The sequence below is a fragment of the Heterodontus francisci genome, chromosome 1, assembly GCF_036365525.1.
Source record: "Heterodontus francisci isolate sHetFra1 chromosome 1, sHetFra1.hap1, whole genome shotgun sequence".
In the NCBI taxonomy this organism is placed as follows: domain Eukaryota; kingdom Metazoa; phylum Chordata; class Chondrichthyes; order Heterodontiformes; family Heterodontidae; genus Heterodontus; species Heterodontus francisci.
This window is the reverse complement of record NC_090371.1, coordinates 205451497-205476283: the sequence shown is the minus strand read 5'-3', so window position 1 is coordinate 205476283 and position 24787 is coordinate 205451497. Positions and strand designations below refer to the sequence as shown.

Sequence of the window (24787 nt, the reverse complement as noted above, 5' to 3'; positions counted from 1 at the left end):
CCTGATTAGGCACGCTACAGCCTGCCGGACTGAATATTGAGTTCAGTAATTTCAGAGCATGACGGGTCCCCCTCTTTATTTGCAGTTTTTCTTTTTTCTTTTGTTTTATTTTAGTTTGTTTCATTATTCATTTTTCTTACCATGTGCCTGCCCGCTGTTTTTTTTCATGTTTATGCTTTGGGCCAGTGCTGTTCAATTTTCCGTCCATTAACACCCTCTCTGCACTAACGCTTTGTCTTTCAACACACCATTAATATACCATGAAAGTGTGAAAATAGATAAGTCCCCTGGGCCAGATGGGATTTATCCTAGGATTCTCTGGGAAGCTAGGGAGGAGATTGCAGAGCCTTTGTCCTTGATCTTTATGTCGTCATTGTCGACAGGAATAGTGCCGGAAGACTGGAGGATAGCAAATGTTGTCCCCTTGTTCAAGAAGGGGAGTAGAGACAGCCCTGGTAATTATAGACCTGTGAGCCTTACTTCGGTTGTGGGTAAAATGTTGGAAAAGGTTATAAGAGACTGGATTTATAATCATCTTGAAAAGAATAAGTTCATTAGCGATAGTCAGCACGGTTTTGTGAAGGGTAGGTCGTGCCTCACAAACCTTATTGAGTTTTTCGAGAAGGTGACCAACCAGGTGGATGAGGGTAAAGCAGTGGATGTGGTGTATATGGATTTCAGTAAGGCGTTTGATAAGGTTCCCCATGGTAGGCTATTGCAGAAAATAACGAAGTATGGGGTTGAAGGTGATTTAGAGCTTTGGATCAGAAATTGGCTAGCTGAAAGAAGACAGAGGGTGGTGGTTGATGGCAAATGTTCATCCTGGAGTTTAGTTACTAGTGTACCGCAAGGATCTGTTTTGGGGCCACTGCTGTTTGTCATTTTTATAAATGACCTGGAAGAGGGTGTAGAAGGGTGGGTTAGTAAATTTGCAGATGACACGAAGGTCGGTGGAGTTGTGGATAGTGCCGAAGGATGTTGTAGGGTACAGAGGGAAATAGATAGGCTGCAGAGCTGGGCTGAGAGATGGCAAATGGAGTTTAATGCAGAAAAGTGCGAGGTGATTCACTTTGGAAGGAGTAACAGGAATGCAGAGTACTGGGCTAATGGGAAGATTCTTGGTAGTGTAGATGAACAGAGAGATCTTGGTGTCGAGGTGCATAAATCCCTGAAGGTTGCTACCCAGGTTAATAGGGCTGTTAAGAAGGCATATGGTGTGTTAGCTTTTATTAGTAGGGGGATCGAGTTTCGGAGCCACGAGGTCATGCTGCAGCTGTACAAAACTCTGGTGAGACCGCACCTGGAGTATTGCGTGCAGTTCTGGTCACCGCATTACAGGAAGGATGTGGAAGCTATGGAAAGGGTGCAGAGGAGATTTACTAGGATGTTGCCTGGTATGGAGGGAAGGTCTTACGAGGAAAGGCTGAGGGACTTGAGGTTGTTTTCGTTGGAGAGAAGGAGGAGGAGAGGTGACTTAATAGAGACATATAAGATAATCAGAGGGTTAGATAGGGTAGATAGTGAGAGTCTTTTTCCTCGGATGGTGATGGCAAACACGAGGGGACATAGCTTTAAGTTGAGGGGTGATAGATATAGGACAGATGTCAGAGGTAGTTTCTTTACCCAGAGAGTAGTAGGGGCGTGGAACGCCCTGCCTGCAACAGTAGTAGACTCGCCAACTTTAAGGGCATTTAAGTGGTCATTGGATAGACATATGGATGAAAATGGAATAGTGTAGGTCAGATGGTTTCACAGGTCGGCGCAACATCGAGGGCCGAAGGGCCTGTACTGCGCTGTAATATTCTAATTCTAATACCGTTTGCCTTTGCTCCATGACCTTCTTGTCAGTTATTCTGTGACCCTGTCCTATCAACACCTTCACTTTTGTTATCTCTTGTCCCACTGCTGCTTTATTTGCTTAAGACCTATTACATTTCTAACCTTTGCCAGTTCTGATGAAGGGTCACTGACCTGAAACATTAACTCTCCTTCTCTCTCCACAGATGTTGCCAGACCTGCTGAGTATTTCCAGCATTTCTTGTATTTATTTCAGATTTCCAGCATCTGCAGTGTTTTGCTTTTATATTATGTACAATCTCATCTTCAGGTGGACCTGATTAGCCATGATTGGGAAGGGTAGGTTTACTTGTTTCCCTTCAGAAATGGCTGCTGTACAGAGATCAACTACATTCTGTGACAGTCTCCACTGCTAACATGCCGCACCTTGCTGTGAGCATCACCCATTAATAGATATGTTCTGTGATGTATTTCAGTATGGATGCTCTACTGACTGTAGTAATAGTGGATATTTATTGACAAATCAGATTTCAGAAGCCAAGTTGGTGACCTTGTATTAAAGCTAACTAAACCACACCAACTGCATTTATATAGCGCCTTTACTGGAGTAGAGCATCCCAAGGTGCTTCACAGGTACATTACCAAGCAAAATTTGTCACTCAGCCACATGAGATACTAGGTCAAATTATGAAAAATTTGGTTAAAGAGGTAGGTCTGAAGGAGCATATTAAAGAGAGAGGTGGAGAGGTTTATGGAGGGAATTCCAGAGCTTAGGGTCTGGGCAGTCAAAGGCACATCCTACAGTTGTGGAGCGGTGAAAATTGGATGTGCAAGAGGCCAGAATTGGAGGGGCGCAGAGATTTGAAGCGTTGTAGGAGCTGGAGGAGGATCCAGAGGCGGAAGGGGAGAGATTTGAAAACAAAGATGAGAATTTTAAAATTGAGACTTTGCCAGTCCAAGTGCCAATATAGTCCAACAAGTGCACAGGTGCTGGTGAACAGGACTTGATGTGAGTTAGGATATGGGCAGCAGAGTTTTAACAAAGAACAGTACAGCACAGGAACAGGCCATTCGGCCCTCCAAGCCTGCGCCGATCTTGATGCCTGCCTAAACTAAAACCTTCTGCACTTCCGGGGACCACATCCCTCTATTCCCATCCTGTTCATGTATTTTTGGAAGAACTCGGGTTTACGGAGGGTGCAAGGTGGCTTCAAACTTTCCGATATTTAATTGGAAGGAAGTTCTGCTCATCCAATATTCAATGTTGGGCAAGCAGTGTGACAAGTCTGAGGCGGTGAAGTGTCAAAAGAGTTAGTGATGAAGTAGAACTGAGTGTTGTCAGCGTATATGACGTTGTGTTTACAGATGATGTCCATGTTAAACTCCAGAAAGCTTGTTATGGAAGGATAATGCTGGAGCCTATCTTTACTCATTACACATGTATTGTACAGAGTAAAAGGTTTACAAACCTGTAGCTCCTCACTCAAACCCTCCACCAGTCTCTGTAAGTGTCTGTTTATAGGAGCTTCAAGCAAGATCCCAATTAACTTCCTCCACCTGCATATCATCAAACAATTGATATACAATTAACAGTCCGAGGGCAAAGTATAAATGAGAAATAGAAGGGGATAGATCCTTGGGCACGTCCAGGAGTGGAACGGGAAGGTAAACTGTTGCAGAAGATTTTCTGGCTATGATGAGATAGATAGAAATAGAACCAGAGGATGACTCCCATCCAACTGCATGACGGAGAAGAGGTATTAGAGGAGGATAGTTTGGTCAACTAACAAAGGCTGCAGACAGCCTGAGAAGGATGAGGAGCAATAGTTACCACAGCTAGTCACATAGGATGTAATTCGTGACTTCGATAAGAACCATTTCAGTGCTGTGGCAAGACAGAAACCTGTTTAGAGGGATTCAAACAGAGCTGTGGGAAAGATGGGTATGGAATTTGGGGGCGACAACATGTTGAAAGACTTCGGCGAGGATGAGGTGGTAGTTCATGAGGACAGTGGGGTCAAGTATGGGTTTTTGTGGGGGTGTTTTGATGACAGCTAATTTGAAGGGAAGGGGGATAGTACCCGCGGATAAAAAAATGTTAACAATGTTAGTTAACATGCTGGATGGACAGTTTGGTAGGAATAGGGTTGAAAGAACAGGAAGTGAGGCTCATATGCAAATTGAGCGCAGAAAGGACATGAGAGATAGGAGAGAAACTAGTGATAGATGTGAATTCAAGGCTAGGTTGGTGTGGGGTTGAGGGGGGGAAGCCTTGGCGTGGTGAGCTAGGAGAAGGGAGGGAAGTGGCAGACGCAGCTGAATGGATGGTCTTCATGACAAGTTCATGAGCTGCTTGCATTTTTTGGAGGATTGGGGGTGGGGTTTAGAAGATGGTTTATAGTGGGGAGGAGAAGTCTGGGGTTATCTTTGCATTCCAGGATGATCCTGCAATAGTGGCAGTTCTGGCAGTGGAGATTAGGACCCGATAGTACTTGATGAGGCTCAACTAGATTAACGATGAGTGGCTAAACCAGTTGCTTCCTATAAACGTTCATATCGGTGTCCCATGCACTTGTGGAGTGGAGATGGGAGCATGACCATGATGAGAATTATGGTTTTGCTAGGGACAAGAACATCAAAAGTGGAGGTGAAGATGTGATTGAGCAGATTGTCAGCTGCCGAATGCAAGACGTTTGGGAATTTGAAAGTGCAGTTGTAAGTGGCTTGGAGGAAGTGGTTTTTTCTGCAGAGGTGGACAGGAAGGAAGTGGGTTGGGAGGGGAAAGAGGTATATGGGTGGAGAGCGATACAAGGAAGTGATCAGAGATTACATTATCTGTGATTGATACAATGGGAATAGAGCGGCCATATAAGATGGCAAGATTGAGGGGATGGCCATGAATATGGGTATATAGAGGGAGAGATTCTGGGAGGAAAGGTGGTCAGTAAACTCGGAGAGGGGACGTGATGAGTTGAGATGTGTTGAAATCACAGGATGAGAGGTTGCTTGGTGCAGAGGCTAGGGGAGGAGGGCGATGAAGATATCTTGATGAGAAACCTGCTGTAGTATTTGGGTGGGCAGTAGAGAAAGAAGATTTTAAAGGAGGTGTGGAAAAAGATGAGTTGCTCAAAGGAGAAGGTGCTCGAGGGGTAAGGGTCTGACCAAGGTATGACTTGGTGACGTGCTGCACTTTGCTGTGGCCGTCTGGGCTTGGCAAGTGGTGGAAGGTATAGCCAGGTGGGAGGCTTCATTATGGGAGTGGTGCGGGGAGGTGTCATCACCTGTGAGTTAGGTCTCTGAAGGCCATGATTTAAGTGCAATCATTCACAATAAATTCATGGGTGGCAAGGGCCTTGTTCACAAGTGAATGGTCATTCTGGAAGGAAATGCAGAGAAGGAGGGTGATAGCTGATCTGCTGGCAGAGTCCACAGGGTTCACATTGGGGAAGAGGTTAGAAAGATTAGTCTTTAGTGGGCTCACTTGTTGGGAAGGTCATTGAGAGCTCACGAAGGGGCAGTTGAGGTTGATGCTTATAAAGAGGGGGTGATGAGTGCCTCAGTGGGTCCTTTGCAGCAATACGAAGGGAGGTATGGACAGAATATATAGGCTTATTGAAGATGGAGTGAGCAGTTACTCCTTGGGTTTATTATAAAGCAACTTTGTTAATAGATGTATTTTGGATTATTTTTAATAAAGAGGTGGTAGTGACTTGCCTTAGTGAGTCTCAAATTTATTTTGGAATTGCCACAAGCTTTGTGCGAGACACACTTTGGAAACCAGCAGCATTAGCAGAAAAGCAGCTTAAGCGTACTTCTGCTATCTGTCTGAGCAAGCAATTCACCAAGCTGCCTGATCACTGTGTGCACATCTTAAACTATTTAAATATAGTTAAACTTTCCTTGGATTCAAAAGGAAATAATGTTAGAACAATAGTGGTCTTTACAAACTCATTCTTAGTCCAAATGCTACATTTCCCTTATAATAGAAATCAGGACATTTTCGTATTCTTTTGTATTCTTCCACAGAGTTGTAAGATTGAGCATCATACACCTCACTGCCCTCACTTTTAAAATAATTTCTGTGTCATTACAGGGTACTTCAGGATCATTATACTTAAGGAGATGGTGATTTTGTACTGCCATTCAAATGATTCAATTTTTTTTTTTCTTGCGTTGCAGACTACTTCTGAACAGAGTGTAGATGACCTGCCTCTGGAACAAAGGTAAATTTGATCAAATGGTTTTATTTTATTTCCATGTTGAAACTCGAATCACTGTAAAATCAGAATTAAAGTACAGTTTGCTATACTAAGCCATACTAAAATCTTTTATTAAAGTTATTTATTTATATAAAAAAGTTTGGTCCAAGAGCTGTTTGTTAAAATTTAGAACGTATGGGTTTTTTAGTGTGGCAGTGAGCCGTAGAGTTGGGGAGTTGCTAAGTTTCATGGTTGTAATAAAAATAAGAAATGCTGGAAATACTCAGCTGGTCTGGCAGCATCTGTGGAGAGAGCAGCAGAGTTAACGTTTCAGGTCAGCGACCTTTCGTCAGACTGATGATGAAGGATCACTGACCTGAAATGTTAACTCTGCTTCTCTCTCCACAGATGCTGCCAGACCTGCTGAGTATTTCCAGCATTTCTTATTTTTATTTCAGATTTCCAGCATCTGCAGTATTTTGCTTTTATTTAAATTTCATTGTTGATTTGTACTACTTTAGCCACATGCTTATGGAACTGCACACTTTGCCCTTAGCATCCTGAATTGGGGATAGGTAGGAAAATCAAAACAAGAAAAATCAAATCCCTCCTGATCCCTATCCAATGATCCATTCTAGAAGTCTTATGTTCCATGTTGCGTAGGGTATTGCTTTGGCTATGGTGGCTCAGACTCCACAGATAACCCACTTGCAATCATATTCCAGCCCCCCTCATGGGTAAATTGACTGAACCACTGGAGAGCTTTCAAGGGTATCTTTTTTTTTTAAGAGGCATTTTAATGTGACAAAAAAATACAAAATTTTCAGTCACGTAACAAGTGATTCTATATTTCTGAACTGGATATGGTTCTAAGGGTTAAGCAGGTTGGTAGTCTTTTGTCAGGTCTACCTCAGTGCTCTGGCTACATAATTATTTGCATGCCAGCAGTCTGGGGATTTCATGCGCACTGGTTTCAATTTCTTGAAAGTTTTAAACCTTCTGACTTAAAAGTCTGTAGTGTAGGCAGGAATTAAATCTTTCCAAACTTTTGCAGATTTTAACCCAACCAAGTTGACTAAACAAAATCACCAAGCAGTAATGAATAGCTATGTTGAAGGCCAAAGCATATTCACCATCATATCATGATCTAAAACTAAAACATGAATAATGTTTGCAAAGCCAGCGGCCCCAGCAATAAATGGACCAAAGCTTCTCGAGTGACAGCTTGATAAATTGAAATTAATTCTGAACCAGTGAATATTTCTTGCTAATTCACTTATTTTTGTAATTTTTATTTGTTGCTGAGGGTATAAATTGCTCCATTTATTCTCCTGGACTCAGGGTGTCTAATAGCCCAGTGAACAGGTGACTTGCCTCTAACTTTGTTTCAATCTTGCTGCAAGCAGAGTGCCAGGGAATGTGCAAGAACTGCCTGATAACCATATTCCCTCTGATTTCCCCACCATCCTCCCCCTCTGCCCCATGCAGCTGTGATTTCAAAATCCAGTGGTGTGGAGAATTGAACTTGTTCTTTTCCTTTTCGTTTCTTTTTCCAATTTTCTCCCTTGGGCTTGTGTGTGGTTTTTCTAAAGTCAGCTTAGATCTGCAAGCTATTTGGCTGTGGGGCAACAGGTCATACCTGATCAGGTCTTCATCGCAGAGGTCGTTGGATAACATTTAGGAGTAGTAACTTTTGTGATTTCATTTTTTTCTGAAGCCTGCATGCCTTTATGCAGTAGATGTAAAGATTGTAAATTTCCAGTAAATCAACCTGGTCACTAGAATCAAATTGCACCTATTTGCATAGCTAGTTTATTTCCAACTCCCCAATTAATTTATCAGAATATTCAATTGCGATAATGGAGATTTCAGCTTCAATTACTTATTCAGACCAGTTACAGATGCAGATCCAAAAGCTTTGGTTTTAATCATTTTGTTTTCTAGTTGCTAAAGCAAGATAGATTGAGCTACTTATCAAAATCTTAAGGTAGAATCTGTGTAGAGTTCTCCCAGTCTCCATAAACCCTGCGTAATAAATGTAAAATCTCATGTATGCTGTTTTTTTGCCAAACTTCTGGTGAGGGATCAAGAAAACTGTGGAAATTTCAGGTGCTTGTGTCTTTATGCCTGTGTTGCACTAGAACCTGTGTAGAGTTTCCCTTTGATCAAAATCAGTGCAGTATTGGACTCAACTGACGTTGCTTCAGCCAGTCACCTTCCTGACCCACCATCAAATAAACCTCCAGCAATGAAAACATTTCTGAGATACAGGCAGTAACTGTAACCTAACTTGCCAGATGGGAAACTCGAGGGATCAGTGGTATTGCATCCTGGCTTCAGTGGAGAGGATAACCAGTGTCGCATCCGATCCTATCAGTTTCTCAGTGGGATGGGTTAAGTTAAAATTGCCCCCATAGCCCTGATTAGAGAAAAGCTTTTGCTTTAAATTTGTTGTTAAATAATGTTGCTTTAAAATGTTAATTCTGAGATGAGGTGCAATATGCTTCTAGAACTAAAATAAGTGATTTGCTGCATAAAGCTGCTGCTTCCCTTGCAATGAGGGAGTTGAATGAAGAGTGCAGGAGGGCATGCCAGGAGCAGCACCAGGGATACCTAAAAATGAGGTGCCTGCCTGGTGAACCTGCAACACAGGACTACGTGCATGCCAAACAGTGGAACCAGCATGCAATAGACAGGGCTAAATAATCCCACAATCAATGGATTAGATCTAAGCTCTGCAGTCCTGTCACATCCAGTAATGAATGGTGGTGGACAATTAAACAACTGCCAGGAGGCTCCACAAATATTCCCATACTCGACGATGGGATAGCCCAGCACATCAGTGCAAAAGAAAAGGTGAAATATTTGCATCCATTTCGGCCTCCTCCTGAGGTCCCCAGCATCACAGATGCCAGTCTTCAGCCATTCCAAATCACTCCACGTGATGTCAAGGAACAGCTGAAGGTACTGGATACTGCAAAGGCTATGGGCCCTAACAACATTCCAGCAATAGTCATAGAGTCGTACAGCATAGAAACAGGCCCTTCGGCCCACCGCGTCCATGCCGACCATAATGCCTATTTATACTAATCCCACCTGCCTGCATTAATTCCATAACCCTCTATGCCTTTCTCATTCAAGTACCTGTCCAGATGCCTCTTAAATGTTGCTACTGTTCCTGCCTCCTCCACCTCCTCTGGCAGATCATTCCAGATACCCACTATTCTTTGTGTGAAAAATTTACCCCTTTGATTCCCTTTAAACTTCCTCCCTCTCACTTTAAATCTATGCCCTCTAGTTTTAGTCACCACTACCATGGGAAACAGACTCTGGCTGTCTACCCTATCTATGCCTCTCATAATTTTATATACCTCTATCATGACCCCTCTCCGCCTCCTTCGCTCCAGGGAAAACAGACCCAGCCTATCCAATCTCTCTTTATAACTCAAGCCCTCCAAACCAGGCAATATCCTTGTGAATCTTTTCTGCACCCTGTCTAGCTTAATCACATCTTTCCTGTAGTGCGGCGACCAGAACTGCACACAGTACTCCAAGTGCGGCCTAACCAATGTTATGTACGACTGTAACATGACGTCCCAATTCTTGTACTCAGTGCCTTGGCCGATGAAGGCAAGCATGCCATACGCCTTCTCCACGACCCTGTCTACCTGTGTTGCCACTTTCAGGGAACTATGTACTTGCACCCCAAGGTCTCTCTGCTCAACAACACGCCCCAGGGCCTTGCCATTCACTGTATATGTCCTGCCCTGGTTTAACTTCCCAAAATGCATCACTTCGCACTTGTCTGCGTTAAATTCCATTTGCCAATCCCTTGCCCACTTTCCCAGTTTATCTATATCCTGTTGTAACCTTAGACAACCTTCTTCACTGTCCACTATACCACCAATTTTGGCGTCGTCTGCAAACTTGCTAATCATGCCCCCTACATTCACATCCAAGTCATTAATATATATGACAAACAACAGAGGGCCCAACACTGATCCCTGTGGCATACACTGGTCACCGGCCTCCAATCTGAAAAACAATCCTCCACTACCACCCTCTGCCTCCTATCACCAAGCCAATTTTGTATCCAATTTGCTAGCTCACCCTGGATCCCATGTGTTTGAACCTTCCGGACCAGCCTACCATGCGGGACCTTGTAAAAGGCCTTGCTAAAGTTCATGTAGACAACGTCCACCACCCTGCCCTCGTCAATCCTCTTGGTCACCTCCTCAAAAAACTCAAATCAAATTCATGAGACATGATTTCCCACGCACAAAGCCATGCCACCCATCCCTAATCAGACCTTGCCTTTCCAAATGCATATAAATCCTGTCTCTCAGAATCCCTTCCAATAACTTTCCCACCAACGATGTAAGGCTCACCGGCCTGTAGTTCCCTGGCTTATCCCTGCTGCCCTTCTTAAATAAAGGCACAACATTAGCTATCCTCCAGTCTTCCAGTACCTCACCCGTGGGTTGCGATGATACAAAAATCTCTGCCAGGGCCTCAGCAATTTCCTCCCTTGCTTCCCATAGCATCCTAGGATACACCTGGTCAGAAGACTTGTGCTCCAGAACTAGCTGCGCCCCTAGCCAAGCTGATCGAGTACAGCTACAACACTGGCATCTAGCTGGCAATGTGGAAAATTGTCCAGGTATGCCCTGTGCACAAAAAGCAGGACAAATCCAATCCAGCCAATTACCGCCCTACCAGTTTACTCTCAGTCATCAGCAAAGTGATGGAAGGGGTCGTCGACAGTGCTATCAAGCAGCACTTGCTCAGCAATAACCAGCTCAGTTTGGGTTTTGCCAAGACCATTCATCTCCTGACCTCATTACAGCCTTGGTCCAAACATGGACAAAAGAGCTGAACTCCAGAGGTGAGGTGACAGTGACTGTCCTTGACATCAAGGCAGCATTTGACTGAGTATGGCATCAGGAAGCCCTAACAAAACTGGAATCAATGGGAATCTGGGGGAAAACCCTCCGCTGGTTGGAGTTGTACCTAGCACAAAGAAAGATGGTTGTGATTGCTGGAGGTCAATCATCTCAGTCCCAGGACATCACTGCAAGAGTTCCTCAGGGTAGTGTCCTAGCCCCAACCATCTTTAGCTGCTTCATCAATGACCTTCCCTCCATCATAAGGTCAGAAGTAGGGATGTGTGCTGATTGCACAATGTTCAGCACCATTCATGACTCCTCAGATACTGAAGCAGTTCGTATAGAAATGCAGCAAGACCTGGACAACATCCAATCTTGAGCTGATAAGTGGCAAGTAACATTTGCACCACACAAGTGCCAGTCAACGGATATCTCAAACAAGAGACAAGCTAACCATCTCCCCTTGATGTTCAATGGCATTACCATGCTGAATCCCCACTATCCACATCCTGGGGGTTCCCATTGACCAGAAAATGAACTGGAATAGCCACGTAAATACTGTGGCTACAGGAGCAGGTCAGAGGCTGGGAATTCTGCAGCCAATAATTCACCTCCTGACTCCCCAAAGCCTGTCCATCTACAAGGCACACGTCAGGAGTGTGATGGAATACTCTCCACTTGCCTGGATGAGTGCAGCTCCAACAATACTCAGGAGACTCGACGCCATTGAGGACAAAGCAACCCGCTTGATTAGCACCCCATCCACAACCTTCAACATTCATTCCCTCCACCACCGCCGTACAGTAGTAGCAGTGTGTACCATCTACAAGTTGCACTGCAGCAACTTCACCAAGGCTCCTTCGAAGCACCTTCCAAACCCTGACCTCTGCCACCTAGAAGGACAAGGGCAGCAGATGCATGGGAGCAGCACCACCTGCAAGTTCTCCTCCAAATCATACACCATCCTGACTTGGAACTATATTGCTGTTCCTTCACTGTTGGGTTAAAATCCTGGAACTCCCTTCCTAACAGCACTGTTGGTGTACCTGCGCCCCAACGACTGCAGCAGTTCAGGAAGGCAGCTCATCACCACCTTCTCGAGGGCAATTCGGGATGGGCAATAAATGCTGGCCCACATCCCATGAACGAATGAATTAAAAAAAAAAAGTGACGTGGAGCCACTTTGAGTGGGCAAGTGGGGGGGGGGGGGGGGGGTGGGGGTGGTGGGATGTAGGAGTGGACCTCTGCATAGCTCTGACTCAATGGAAGGAGCCTGAGCTTTATCTTCATTTCTCTCTCCACTTCTCAACTGGCCAATCCCAGTGTTCCAACTGGGCTCCACTTCCTGTGTGTTTGTGGAGGGTTGCCGCATCATTTATGTCAGCAGAGTTGGGCCAGTTTTTGCCATGCAGCTATGTCAGTACTACCAGCCAGGGATAGTGAAGACTGGCTGACTGGCATCAGTGTGAAATGTGACTGGAAGCAGCTGAGCAAGTACACCAAATTACTTGGAATTAAGATTTTAATGCACTTGTGCAGGGCCATAACTTTGAGTTATAGCGTGAGTTATTTGCAACATTGTATTTATTCAATTCCATAATTAAAAACTTATTCCTAATATTCATTGACACCATTTCTAAATTATATAATAAGTGATGGGGTGGGGTAAATGAACAACAATGATGGATCGGTGAACAACAGATTTGTGTGACTCGTGTTGAAAAGTGTTACAGTGCATTGTGCATTGTCTTTCTTTAGTCATGTGTAACACTATGGGTGCTTTTCTGTTCTTTGCTGAAGTCCTGCAGTCCTTTATTCCACAGAGTAAGGGTGATGTATTTCTCTGTTTGACCTGGGACTATTGCACATTATAGTCAACACTTGAAAGTAGTCTTTGGTCCCTTGAAGGTTTTAGTTTTTTTTTTAAAAAAAAAGCAACTATGGGCAGAGTAGTAATAGTGCATTTGTTTTGGTGTTGAAACTTGTAGGTGATTCCAAAATTGGAGGTATAGTTAGTTAATTGGAATACTGAAGAATATTAGTAAAATGAGGGAATGGACAAAAACATGGTAAAAGGATTTCAGAGCCAGTAAGTGATAGGTGTTACATTTTGGTTAATAAAAAATAATAGCATTAATTGTACTCTGGTAGTAGGCTTGGTATTGTGGAAGAGCAGAAGGGTTTGGAGAATTGGATGCAAAGGACATTAAAGGGTTAGCAGTTGAGGCAGAAATTATGGGGTAAATTTTTGCTTTCACTGCCTTTTCCGTAATCTGGCAGATTGGATGATCGAACTATTGCAGAATCTGTTCCGTTTCCATTCAGTGGTTTTAGTGGAATGAAAATTGACTGTTTTCTACAATGGGCAGACAATCCAGGTTACCACACAGATGGTAAAGGTGGGAATTTGACAATATTCAAGGTTAGATTGGATGGGTGTATGAAGGAAAAGGGTGGATGGGTTATGGGAACGGGGCGGCTAAATGTGATTAGGCTAATTTGCTTGTGTTGAGGGTAAATGCAAACACTGACTAGCTGAATATTCTGTTTCCATGTCATAAGTTTTATGTATTTCTATTTTGTTTAGCCACTTATCAATTGCTTTTATGTAGGAAGGTATACAGAGATGGCTTTTACGTGCAATAGATTGGCTCAGGCAAAGGGTTCCAAGTAAAGCAGAATTGTTGAAAGTTGTACCATTACTTGGTATATATGGAGCAACAGTGGGGCTTGGTTATTGTATATAACAGGACAGTTAAGTTTATTTTAAATTGGAATTGCATACTTCTGCGTATAATTTAGCTAGAAAGTGTTGTTTCATTATCAGAGCTATTCTTAGGGTAGATTAGTCATCTGGTCCAGATGGCTTGCATCCCAGGCTGCTAAAGGAATTGGAATTGGAAGTGGAGGTAGTGGAAGAACTTGCCATAATCTTCCAATCTTCCTTAGAGATGGGGAGGTTACAGGATTGGAGAGGTGCAAATGTGATACCCTTATTCAGGAAAGAGTGTAAGGACAATCCTAGCAACTACAGGCCAGTTAATTTAACATCAGTGATTGGGTAAGGTTTTAGAAACAATAATCAGGGAAAAAATCAACAGGTGCTTGCAGAGGTTCAGGTTAATTAAGCATAGCCAGCACAGATTTGTAAAAGGCAGATCATGCTTGACTAATCTAATTTTTTGATGAAGTAACGAAGAAGGTGGATGTTGTCTATATTGGATTTTAAGAAAGCATTTGATAAAATACCAAATAAAGGGCTGCTTAACAAAGATGCGGCTCATGAAATAGGAGAGTCGGTGTCCAGTTGGATAAAATTTGGCGTAAGGGCAGAAAGCAGCAAGTTGTCATAAGTGGTTGTTTTTCAGACTGGAGGATGGTAGACAGTGGTGTTCCCCAAGGGTCAGTGGTAGGAGCACTGCTTTTTGTTATAAATAAATGATTTGGATCTTGGAATGCAGAGTAGAATTTCAAAATTTACCCATCGTACCGAACTTGGAGGAGTGGCAAACAGGATGATAGGGGCCAGCTGCAACAGGACCATAGGTAGGCTAGCAAAATGGGCAGACAGGTACAGATAGAATTTAATATAGACAAGTGTGAGGTGATGCATTTTGGCAGGAGACGGGGGTCGAACGGGGGAGTGGGACTGACTGGATTGCTCCGTGGAGAGCTGGCATAGACTTGATGGGCCGAATGGCCTCTCTTCTATGCCGTAAATAACTCTATTACTTTATAAATAGATTGGATGAGGCATTAAATCTAATTGACATTTTCTGATTTGCTTAATAGTGTGACTTGGTTAAATCCAGTTCACTATATCTGTGTTTTTACTGTGTGCTCTTATTGTACCACTTGCTGTTCTGTGAGCCAACTTCAGTGGGGACATGCAGTGTCATGAAACAAATTGGTGTTTCCATGGTCCTCATGCTAGGAATTCATGCTGTGTTCATATAGAAGTATTGAAGTAAGTTTATTTACAGCTTCATGTGTGTTCAAGCTTAAACCTGTTTGTAGCCCATTAATACTGAAACTTGCATTTCATGCCATACCATAGATTTAATTTGTGGTGTGGAAAATCTCATCTCCCAAAGCTACTAGCCCTGAGCATAAACGTACAGAGCGATGCATCTTTATTCCCAAATATACTACACTTTTCCTCCTCCCCCACCCCCCCCCCCGAAAAAAAATTACTCTTCTTCCCAGAGGACAGCTGGAGACCTGTACTTACCATTTGCCCACCTTTTTGCGTAGAGCTTTGTCAGAGGGGTTTAGTGTGACTGAGACACTTCTTTACGCGCTCTCTCTGGGGAAACCACCAGCTTTTTTCCCATACTTTCCTGCACAGCATCTGTTAAGATTGGAAACTTGCTTGGAAATTGGTTAGGATCGGGCTTTGATCAATGGGCAGGGAACTAAAGTATTTTTCAGTTTGGATATGTAATACTGTGCAAGTGGCTTATCAGAACAGAAATATGCACTGCACCCAATTAATGGTGAGACTTTGAATAAGGGGTTTTGAGCAGACAAAATAAGATAATCAATATTGAAGCATATGAATCCTTTAAGATGTAAATGATGTAATAAATGTGGTTGAAGGCTGTCAGTCATATTGTGACAGATTTTACATTTGTTTTAAAACTTGTGAAACAAATACGTTGCCTCTTTGGTTTTTGAGTAGTGGGAGCGGTGAGGGACAGAGTAATGGGTGGGTCTTTTTAGAGTTGCAGGGGAGGTGGGTTTAGAAGGTGGCAAGTAGTGTAAGCAGAAGTTTTTTGGAAGGTCGGGGAAGGGTTTGGGTGGGAGAATAGCAAAGGGGGAGATTTGGTGGAAGCTGTGGTTATGGGAGGGCAGAGGTTGAGGGAATGAGAGGGAGAGGTTGGTATTAAGACTGGGGGAAGACAGGGTTACAAGAGGAGGGTATGAGGCAAGGAGCAGAGGAGAGAATGGGAGGGTGAAAAATTGGGGATATGAGCAAAAAAAGCAGTGGAGGGAAGAGGTCGGCAGAGATAAGGAATGGTGGGTTGAGAAAGGGATGTGGAGAAGTTTGGGTGGTAAGATGGGAGGGAATTGGAAGAAAGGAGGGGAGAGTGGTGATGGGATGAGTATGGGAGGGAGAGGAGGAGGACTGGGAATGGGGAGGACTGAGGAAGAGTTATGAAGAAGAGAGGCAGAGGATGGGGAGGATGAGCAAAAGGAGTAGAAGATGGAGGGGGATAAGGGAAGATTGGTGTGGGAGGAGAGGGGCTTGGTGGCAGAGAGGGAAGGGAAAATAGAGGAGGAATGACAGGGCGGAGAGGGGTGGAGGACATGGTGAGGAGTGTAGGAGAGGCAAATAGTGGGGTAGTTGGAAGCAGTGGGCATGCTGGCTGGTGATTTTGCCTCAGTGGATGTGGATTTACCAGTTGTGGGGGTGGGGGATGCCTGTCAGGGGTGCTCTTGTTCGATTTAGATGGTGGGGTGAACTGGCAGGTGAATTTGACCTCTTGAGGAGTGGGCAGTTTGAGAACATCTTATTTTGTAGGGATGGGGATGTTGTGGGTGAGAACAGTTGCATTGTCACTGTTCTGTTTTCATGTGAGTGGGCCTATACTCATGTGAGTGGTGCCTAAGGCTTGGGGCTAAGAGTTCTGCGTTGTACATAAATTTGTCTCGGTGATCTTTTTTGCGCTTAGTTTGTATTAGCATATTGTACAGCTGTCTGGTTTGCACTGTTCTGGTTGTTGCCCTTGGGACCTGCATTTTATAGATATTTTCTATATGTGTATAATAAATATATGTGTGGCATCTTTAAGGCACATCTGCTGGCTTTTGGTGTTGGTTGGGTGCTGAACTCATTTCCTCATTTGTGTCTTTCAGTGCTTGGCCAGCATTGGTTTTTAAGGGTTTCTATTACTTTTTTGGTTCAGTGTTACTGTTACTATTTTGAAAAACTGAAAGGACTTTCAGTACTTTAAGGTTTGAAGTGTTTTCAAATTTTTTGTTGGGAGAAAGTAAGTGATTTTTGGATGTATTTTTTGCAACTGCTTTGTTCTGATACACTTAGAAGATTTCACCTCCAACCCGCATGTAATTTCACTACAATGTGGATAGCTTGTATAATTTTCCACTGTGACAATGCACTTATTCTTCATTAGTGACCACGTCACCTGTTTCCTGTTGACAGTGACTACTTTTCACAGCTGAAGGTGGAGAGGAGTGGTGCTGCTCCATTATACAGCTGGTCTGAGTTCCTAGTTGCCTTTTCAGTTGAGCGAGATCTGGCAATTTTTAACCATAAGTAATGAATGAAAAAGTGTTGGAGCTATTGTACTTTAATGTCCAGAAAATGGAATCTAGCATTGATGCCTGTAAAGCTCAGTTCAATTTGATTTTCACTTTATTCTTTTAAACCTTATGGATTTTACGGGGAAAGAGTGGACGGCGGGGGGGGGTGGGGGGCTTAAGGTCACGTGAGATGGCATTGGGTCGGGTTCCCACAAACACATCAGTTATTTTTCCTGTCTGAGTGAAAATACAAGAGAACAAGCTTCATTGTTGTCTTGTGTCCTGAGTGTACTTGTCCATGTTTTGTATGTGAGTTGTACAATGCGACATGTGTCCCAGAACTAGACTTGCTTATTAACTTTCAAATGAATAGACCACAGTTGGTCCATGGATTTTGGCTGGCTTTGGTGAAGTTGGGCTGATAAGTGGCAAAAACCATTTGTACCACACAAGTGCCAGGCAATGACCATCTCTAACAAGAAAGACCCTAACCACCTCTCCTTGACATTCAATGGCATTTCCATTGCTAAGTCCCCCATCATCAACATTCGAGGGTCACCATTGACCAAAATCATAAATGGACCAGCCGTGTAAATACTGTGATTTCAAGAGTAGGTCAGAGGCTGGGAATTCTACAGTGAGTAACTCACCACCTCACTTGCGCTACTGACAAGGGACAAGTCAGAAGTCATGATTGTGATGGATACTGTCCGCTTGCCTGGATGAGTGCGGCTCCAACAACACTCGAAGCTCAATGCTATCCAGAACAAAGTAGACAGCTTGATTAGCACCCCATCTGCCATCTTTAAACATTCACTCCCTCCATCACTGCAATGTGTACCTTCTACAAGATGCATTGCAGAAACTCACCAAGGGTTTTTCAACAGCACCTTCTAAACCTGTGAACTCTACTGCCTAGACGAAGCAGGGCAGCATGTGCATGGGAACACCACTACCTACAAGTTCCCTTCCAAGACTCACATCAACCAAACCTGGAAATATATCGCTGTTCCTTCATCAAAATTCTGGAGCTCCTTCCCAAACAGCCCTGTAGAAGTACCGACACAACATGGACTGCAGCGGTTGAAGATGGGGCTCACCATCTTCAAGGGCATTTAGGGATGGGCAATAAATGCTGGCCTTGCCACTGACGCCCAAATTAAAAAAAGTTAACATGGCCTTTTTGCTCTAGTGCTTTCTCTGCGCTGTTTTCATGCTCTTGCCATGAAAAATGTTTCCTGGCAGAAGGGTCATAAGCGTACTAAAGATGTAGGGGATAGATGCAGAAAAAGGTCTGATCTTAATATGTGTTTCTATGCAGTTCAAAAAGATTTTTGTGTTGGCTTTCTTAATGGAATTTAGTAAATTATTGTTTCTTTATTGGAAATATTAGCTGACCTGCCATGTGTTTATTAACGATCCATAATGCTTTTTTGAAATGTAAATTTCAGAGAATTCAAGATTTGACATAGGATAAGAGATGAGTTCCAGCCAAAAAAAACAAAATAGTGGCAAAAATTTGTAGCTTTAGCTCAGACTTTAACGCACTAGTTGTCAATGCTAAACAGACAATTTAGCCAATTATTTCATTCTCATCTCACTCAACACCACAATGGCTTGGATGCCAGTTTGATGATGATGTACAGACATTTCCCTTTTTAAAAGTACTTCAGTTGTAATTATTAAACATTGTTACAACTGGGGCGGGAGGAGTGCATTGTTCATTCTAGTCCCACTTCTCCACAGGTCACAACATATATTTAAATTTTCTCACTTGCCGATACGGTCAATCATATGCTCTATTTTTCCCAGAATTAAACACACCAACCAGGTTTCTTTAATAAACAACAAAATTATCGGTTTATTATAAAACTGATCTTAACCAGTAATGAAGTAAAGCATAAACACAGAGATTGAAGTATTACAGTTCCCTTTTAACTTTAGTCCCTCACACACACACCGGTTAACTGGGAAAAAATAAAAGGGATTGTTGTTTAGAGCTCTGTTGCATCCAAAAAAAAAGACAAAAAACCCACTTAGGCTGAATACTTGCTCATTCTTGAAGAAACAGCAGATGGGATATGTTATGTTCCAAAACTGGCATACAGCCTGGCCTCGAAGTACACGTAGACAGTTTACTGGGATCTTTTAGAACAGTTCTTTTCAGGTGGTGTTGAGAAATAATTTAGCAGGCTTTTCTTCAAAGACAGGAGATGAGTTGACACCGTGGACTTCTCAGGGTCTTTTAGAGAGGTGCTGGAAAATTGAGCTGGGTTGTAGTCTTCTCTCCTTCCTTGTAAGTTCTCTTCAGGCTTTTTAAAGAGGTAAAACAGGCTGGGCTGAGCTGGGGTCCTGTCCTTCAGTTTTTTTTTTACTCCAACCCCCTTTAAACAGCACAGTCCCAACTTCAAACAATTCAAAAGTGCAACTAGAAACAGAGAGTCCACCTTCTGACCTGTCACTTCTCTGCACACATCTTCCTCCGTTACCAAAGTTTCTGTACTAAAACAAAAAGTGCTGGAAATACTCAGCAGGTCTGAGCTTCTGTGGAGAGAGAAGCAAAGTTAACGTTTTAGGTCTGTGACCTTTTGTGAGAACCAGGGTTTCTGTTCTGTTTTTAATGTCTTGTCATGTGACAGCAAGTAAATGTTGCCAAACAAGTCCTTTAAGTGTCCTCTTGATGACCCTCTTGAAAACAAAACTGGTCCAACATTTCTTCAGTTTGACTGTGAATTCCTCAAAAAAATATTTTTACCAAAAAACAGAAGCATTTTCATAACATACAAAAAGATGATGCAATTTAACAGTTAGAGAATTTTGAGGATTGCTAATTTTGATTTTCATTTTAAGCTGAGTTGTGCAGTTAAGAGCAGATAAACCAGTTATATCCTCCTTCTCTTTCCCTGCCTCACCATTTCTGTAAGTAATGCATATTCTTTTTAAAAAATTCCCTTGTGTTTTTTCCTTGAAAAATGTCAGTTGCATGTTAAGCAAGGTGCCTGCAAGTAAAGAGGCAGTTGCTAATTAAAAAGGTGTATGAAAGTGAGCTATACCAGTCGCTGGAAATAACTTTTGTCTATCTCTTTGGGGATGGCGAATTGCACATTTTAAGTACCAATATGTATTTGCAGAGCGTGCAGGGTCTGTGTGAATAATCATATGGATTTTCATTTCTTTTTGTATTTTATGTATAGAAAAGTATTCTGATGTGTAGCATAAATGATCTAATTTCTTACGATGAAAATTAACTGTCTGTTCATATCTGGCTTGTGGGGAAAGGAATAAAGTAAAACGTGTCACTGATGCTAAACCAACGATATTATTGAAATTGTATCTTTGCATCTTTAAAATTTTGGCTTCATAAGGTCCATTTGATCATCAACAGATTTAATTCTAAATTGAAAGATAAGTTTAAAGTTCTAATGAGATTTAATCCTGACTGTAGGTATTAGAATGTAAAATCTAATTGCCAGTGGCACTTCCTGTTGTCTGCTCTGACTGCAGTATTCCAAGTGGAGATCTAGGCAAAGCTATGGTTCGGGCAGTTAGCCTGTAAACCTCAGCATGAGGTCTAGAAAATAATTAGCAATAATTTCTGTAGATGGGGGCATGTTCTCCCGATTTCCCACTGTAATTTTGGCAGGAAGTTGGTGCAAACACTGGAGTAAATGGGCCATTTTGCCTTCTCTGAGGTTTCTGCCAATTCCTCTGCTGAGTTATGGCAGAGATCATTAAAAACCCCCAAAGAAATTTCTATTTCAATGTCCTTAAAATAGATAGAAGTTAAAACTTTTTTTATTGCAGTTGCTTGGTCTAATGTTACCGAAGACTGAGAGTAGAGGTATTGTTGTTTTCAAACAGATGGTGTAAAGTTAAGTGACACCATGTTATGTATTTAATCTGCTGAATTGCTCTTAAGTGTAATCTTAAAAAGAGTTATTCATTTTTAGTTTGAGCTGAGGGTCTCTTGTGTTTTTCAGTGAGTTGGAGGGATCTGGAAAGTATAGTCATCTTCTGTACTACTTCCAGTATATACCTCTGCTGGAAAGTCTATTTGTTTACCCAGCAACACACTGTCCAAGATGTTTTGCATAGGAAGCTAACGTTTGGTTCATAGGAAGTACATGAGGACCTTCTGTATGGAACGAATATATTATATAATATATATAAATAAATAATCTGGACAGCCTAAATTCTTTTATTTTAAATTGGTGCTTGTTAAAGTGAGTTACATTAGTGCAGTTAATAGAATACTTTTATCATTCATTGGCTGCATCAAGCATGCCAAAACCAGGTAAAGTGTAACCAGTTATGGAATTAAAGTTCTTTCTACTCTACTCTAGCAAGACATCTTACCCCCAACTTCAAAAAAGGCTGTAGTAATGTGAATGTTTCCATATTTAAAGTGAGATTGCAAAACTTGAGAGCAGTTTTGTATTTTGAGCTGCTAGGATCTCAGTTGATCAGGTTTGAATTCAAGGCAGTCCTAGAAGTGAAGTAATATTGTGCTGATCTGTTGTGCCATGTGGAGCCCCGCAATTATTTTTTTCCCTATAAAGTATAAATCTCACTTCATCTTCCCTCAGCATTTACGGTCTCCTAAACTATGCACCTGCTACTTAATAACTGTGTGCCTCCATGGACCAAACTAAAATTTGAAGTAGAAGGAAAAATAAAAATATCCTCTTGTGTATTAGTGCTCGCTCATCATGATAAAGGATACTGGTGCTGGGCAACTAATTAATGATCGCATCAAGCACAGCTAGGCCCAGTTGTAGGTCCAGTGGGGCCAGATGCAGAATTTAAGCTTCCTCTGTTCTGCCCAAAGGATATACTTTCACTGAATCACAGCGGTCTGGACAGAGTAGATAGGGAAAATCTGTTCATGTTGGTGGAAGGATCGAGAACAAGAGGGCACAGATTTAAGATAATTGGCAAAAGAAGCAATAACGACGTGAGGAAAATCTTATTCATGCAGCGAGTGGTTAGGATTTGGAATGTACTGCCTGAGATTGTGGTGGAGGCAGGTTCAATTGAGGCATTCAAGAGGGAATTGGATAGTTATCTGAAAAGGAAGAATTTGCAGGGCTACAGGGAGAAAGCAGGAAGTGGCACTAGGTAAAATGCTCTTTTGGAGAGCCAGCGCAGACACGACGGGCTGAACGGCCACCTCCTGTGCTGTAAAACTTCTGTGATTCCATAAAAGGATGATTTATGAGCCATCAGCAATGCATTTTCTAAAGTAATGCATTTGTTTTAACAGTAAAATCGCTATCTTTCCCTTAATGATTTTAATTCCTGTCCAGAAAAAACATTACTTCACAACGGTTCCACCTCATGATTTTGCTAAAGTGTATTTGGAACTATTTTGATGTAATGTGTTTTTCTTAACAGTTTTAACCCCTGTCCTGACGATATCAGCCACTAGCCTGCTCTCTTTAGTGCCTAAGGAATGCTTACTTCCCAGGCACTATGGAGAGGAAAAACAGGCAGGAAACCAATATTTTGGATCTCTGTACCCTTGCCGTTGAGTTAGGATTTCCAGAGCTTCCTCCAGGTCTGTTGCAGGGCCAGGGCCGTCCTGGTAATGAGGCATGAGGGAAGTGTCAGTGTCCAGGGTTTTCAGGGGTGCTGGAAAAGGCTGACAGTGGACTTTGCACTTGGAACTCTTCCACTCGCCCCTTTCAGCTTGGAGGTTCTAAAATAGCCAGGCAGCAAGGCAAGGGGATTTGCATCTGTTGCTGCCTAACAGTTCTGTTTTCCAGCAACTGTCAGATGGCTCTGAGGTTGGTGGCTAATCTCTGATCTGCAGCTCCCTCCTCCTTCAACTTCTGTTTCCTAATGCGAGTTTGCTATAGTGTGGGATGCAACTGGGCCATGCTAATGACCTGATCTATTAAATTCAGGTGCATCTCGACAAATGGAACATATTTTGCATGCTCTCTGCTTGTTCAACTCATGGACAAAGTTAGCTGGGAGAGGTTATCTGGGCCTCTGACTCCTTGTTTGAATACCATTCCACAGATACTGGTTGTCCTCCCATATTTCATACACGCAGCTGTTAGTTGTGCAAGTCTTGCTACTGAATGTTGATAATTATTAGATGGTGGAGGTCATCATCCCTAAAGGAGTGGGAATCCAGGCCATCAGTATTTTCCCTTGTACTGCCCAAGTAAGATCAGCACAGATACAGACCTGTGATTGAATATTGGGCCTCCCTGGCTATGCAGCTAGGTTTGTCACGCGATAAGCTCTCCTGGTCATTGGAGGAAACTGTTTTTTTTAAAAAAGTATTAATTTTCATGAAATATAAATCTGCATAAGCAAGTAATGGCTTCAAAATACAATTTTCTGCTTGGGATGGGGAGGGGTGGTGAAAGCCAGGTGCTGAAATTTTAGTATTGAACGTCGTTTTCAAAGAAAATAGGTTTAGAATTGTTGTACTTGGTGAAATGACCTAGTTTGTTTTTTAAATTCCAGGCCTTTGCTGTTGTCTCCCCATTTTCCAAAAAGTAAACCTGATCTAACATTTTCTGAAGAAATTCAAATTTCACAGCAGCAATCAGTTTGAAGAACACAGCGTCTGTGCAGTTGTGCTGCAGAACTCACCTCGTTACTCTTTGGTTCTCGTTCTGACTGACAGGAACTCGGGGCCAAACAGCAGAACTATTGATAGCATGAACATGCTAACTAAATTTTCCTGATCTAAATTATGTTGGAGGGGTTGCAGAGGGCAAGAGATTGAGAGAGATGAAGAGTTGGCAGCAACAGTGGGATGTTGTCATTTTTGCAAATAACTATGCCAAATTTCTCTTGCTCCTGTTTTCTTTTTATTTTCTTTCCTCTGCTCTTTAAAATACAAATGAGATGCCAGGATGTGAGAAATAAAGTGACCATTCATTTTTGGGCTTAGACATTATACATTTTTCAGCAGCGATTTCCAGAAACTGGGGTGGCTGGGAAACATGGCTGAATTTCCCCCTACATGGCCCAGAGGCTGATGCCAATGTTAGCATTCCAAATACTGCTCCAGATGAGATCAGCTGACTCAACCTGGGATGTTCTAGTCTGTATGACTCCGTCTCGGAGGCTCTGGAGAAGCTAGAAATGTTTAATCCTAGTCACAATTGTGGTGGCTGCTTGTGTGAGTTGACTTGCAAAGTATCAAGTTTTGCAGAGAAACTCAACATCGCTAGTTACATAAACTGTTCATTAAATTACGAAATACTGACCATAATGTTGGTAACTTGACTATTCCTATTTTTAGCTATTTACCATATTTCATGAGAGCTAGAAATAACTTTGAATACAGCAGAAGCTTGATTATCTGCCAGCATTTTCACGCGAGTGGGTTTAGTTTGGGAGGCCAGTAGGAGTTGGGCTACACAGAATTTATTGGTGATAGATTAAGAATCTCAGTTTAAAGTGAAACGTAGAGTGTCATAAAGTATGTTTGAATCTCAAACTGTGTGTTTTAATTTCCATAGTGAATCCAGGGTATAATGGAAGTTCCGCTGAACTTCGATAACACTATCTTAGGGGCAAGTCTATTTTAAGAGCCATCACATTGAAGTTCGTGGCTTAGAAATTCCATGGGCAGGTGACAGTGGGCAGCAGCATAGGGATCAATCCCTGTGT

General features: G+C 42.5%; 1 protein-coding gene across 1 annotated transcript in view; it reads left to right on the top strand.

Moving 5' to 3' along the window:
* tmem131l (transmembrane 131 like) overlaps positions 1-24787 on the top strand; it is a 210237-nt gene that overhangs the window by 4575 nt on the left and 180875 nt on the right. The window contains exon 3 of the mRNA XM_068040695.1: positions 5977-6020. Coding sequence (XP_067896796.1) covers positions 5977-6020 — 44 coding nt within the window. The remainder of the gene's footprint in view (positions 1-5976; positions 6021-24787) is intronic.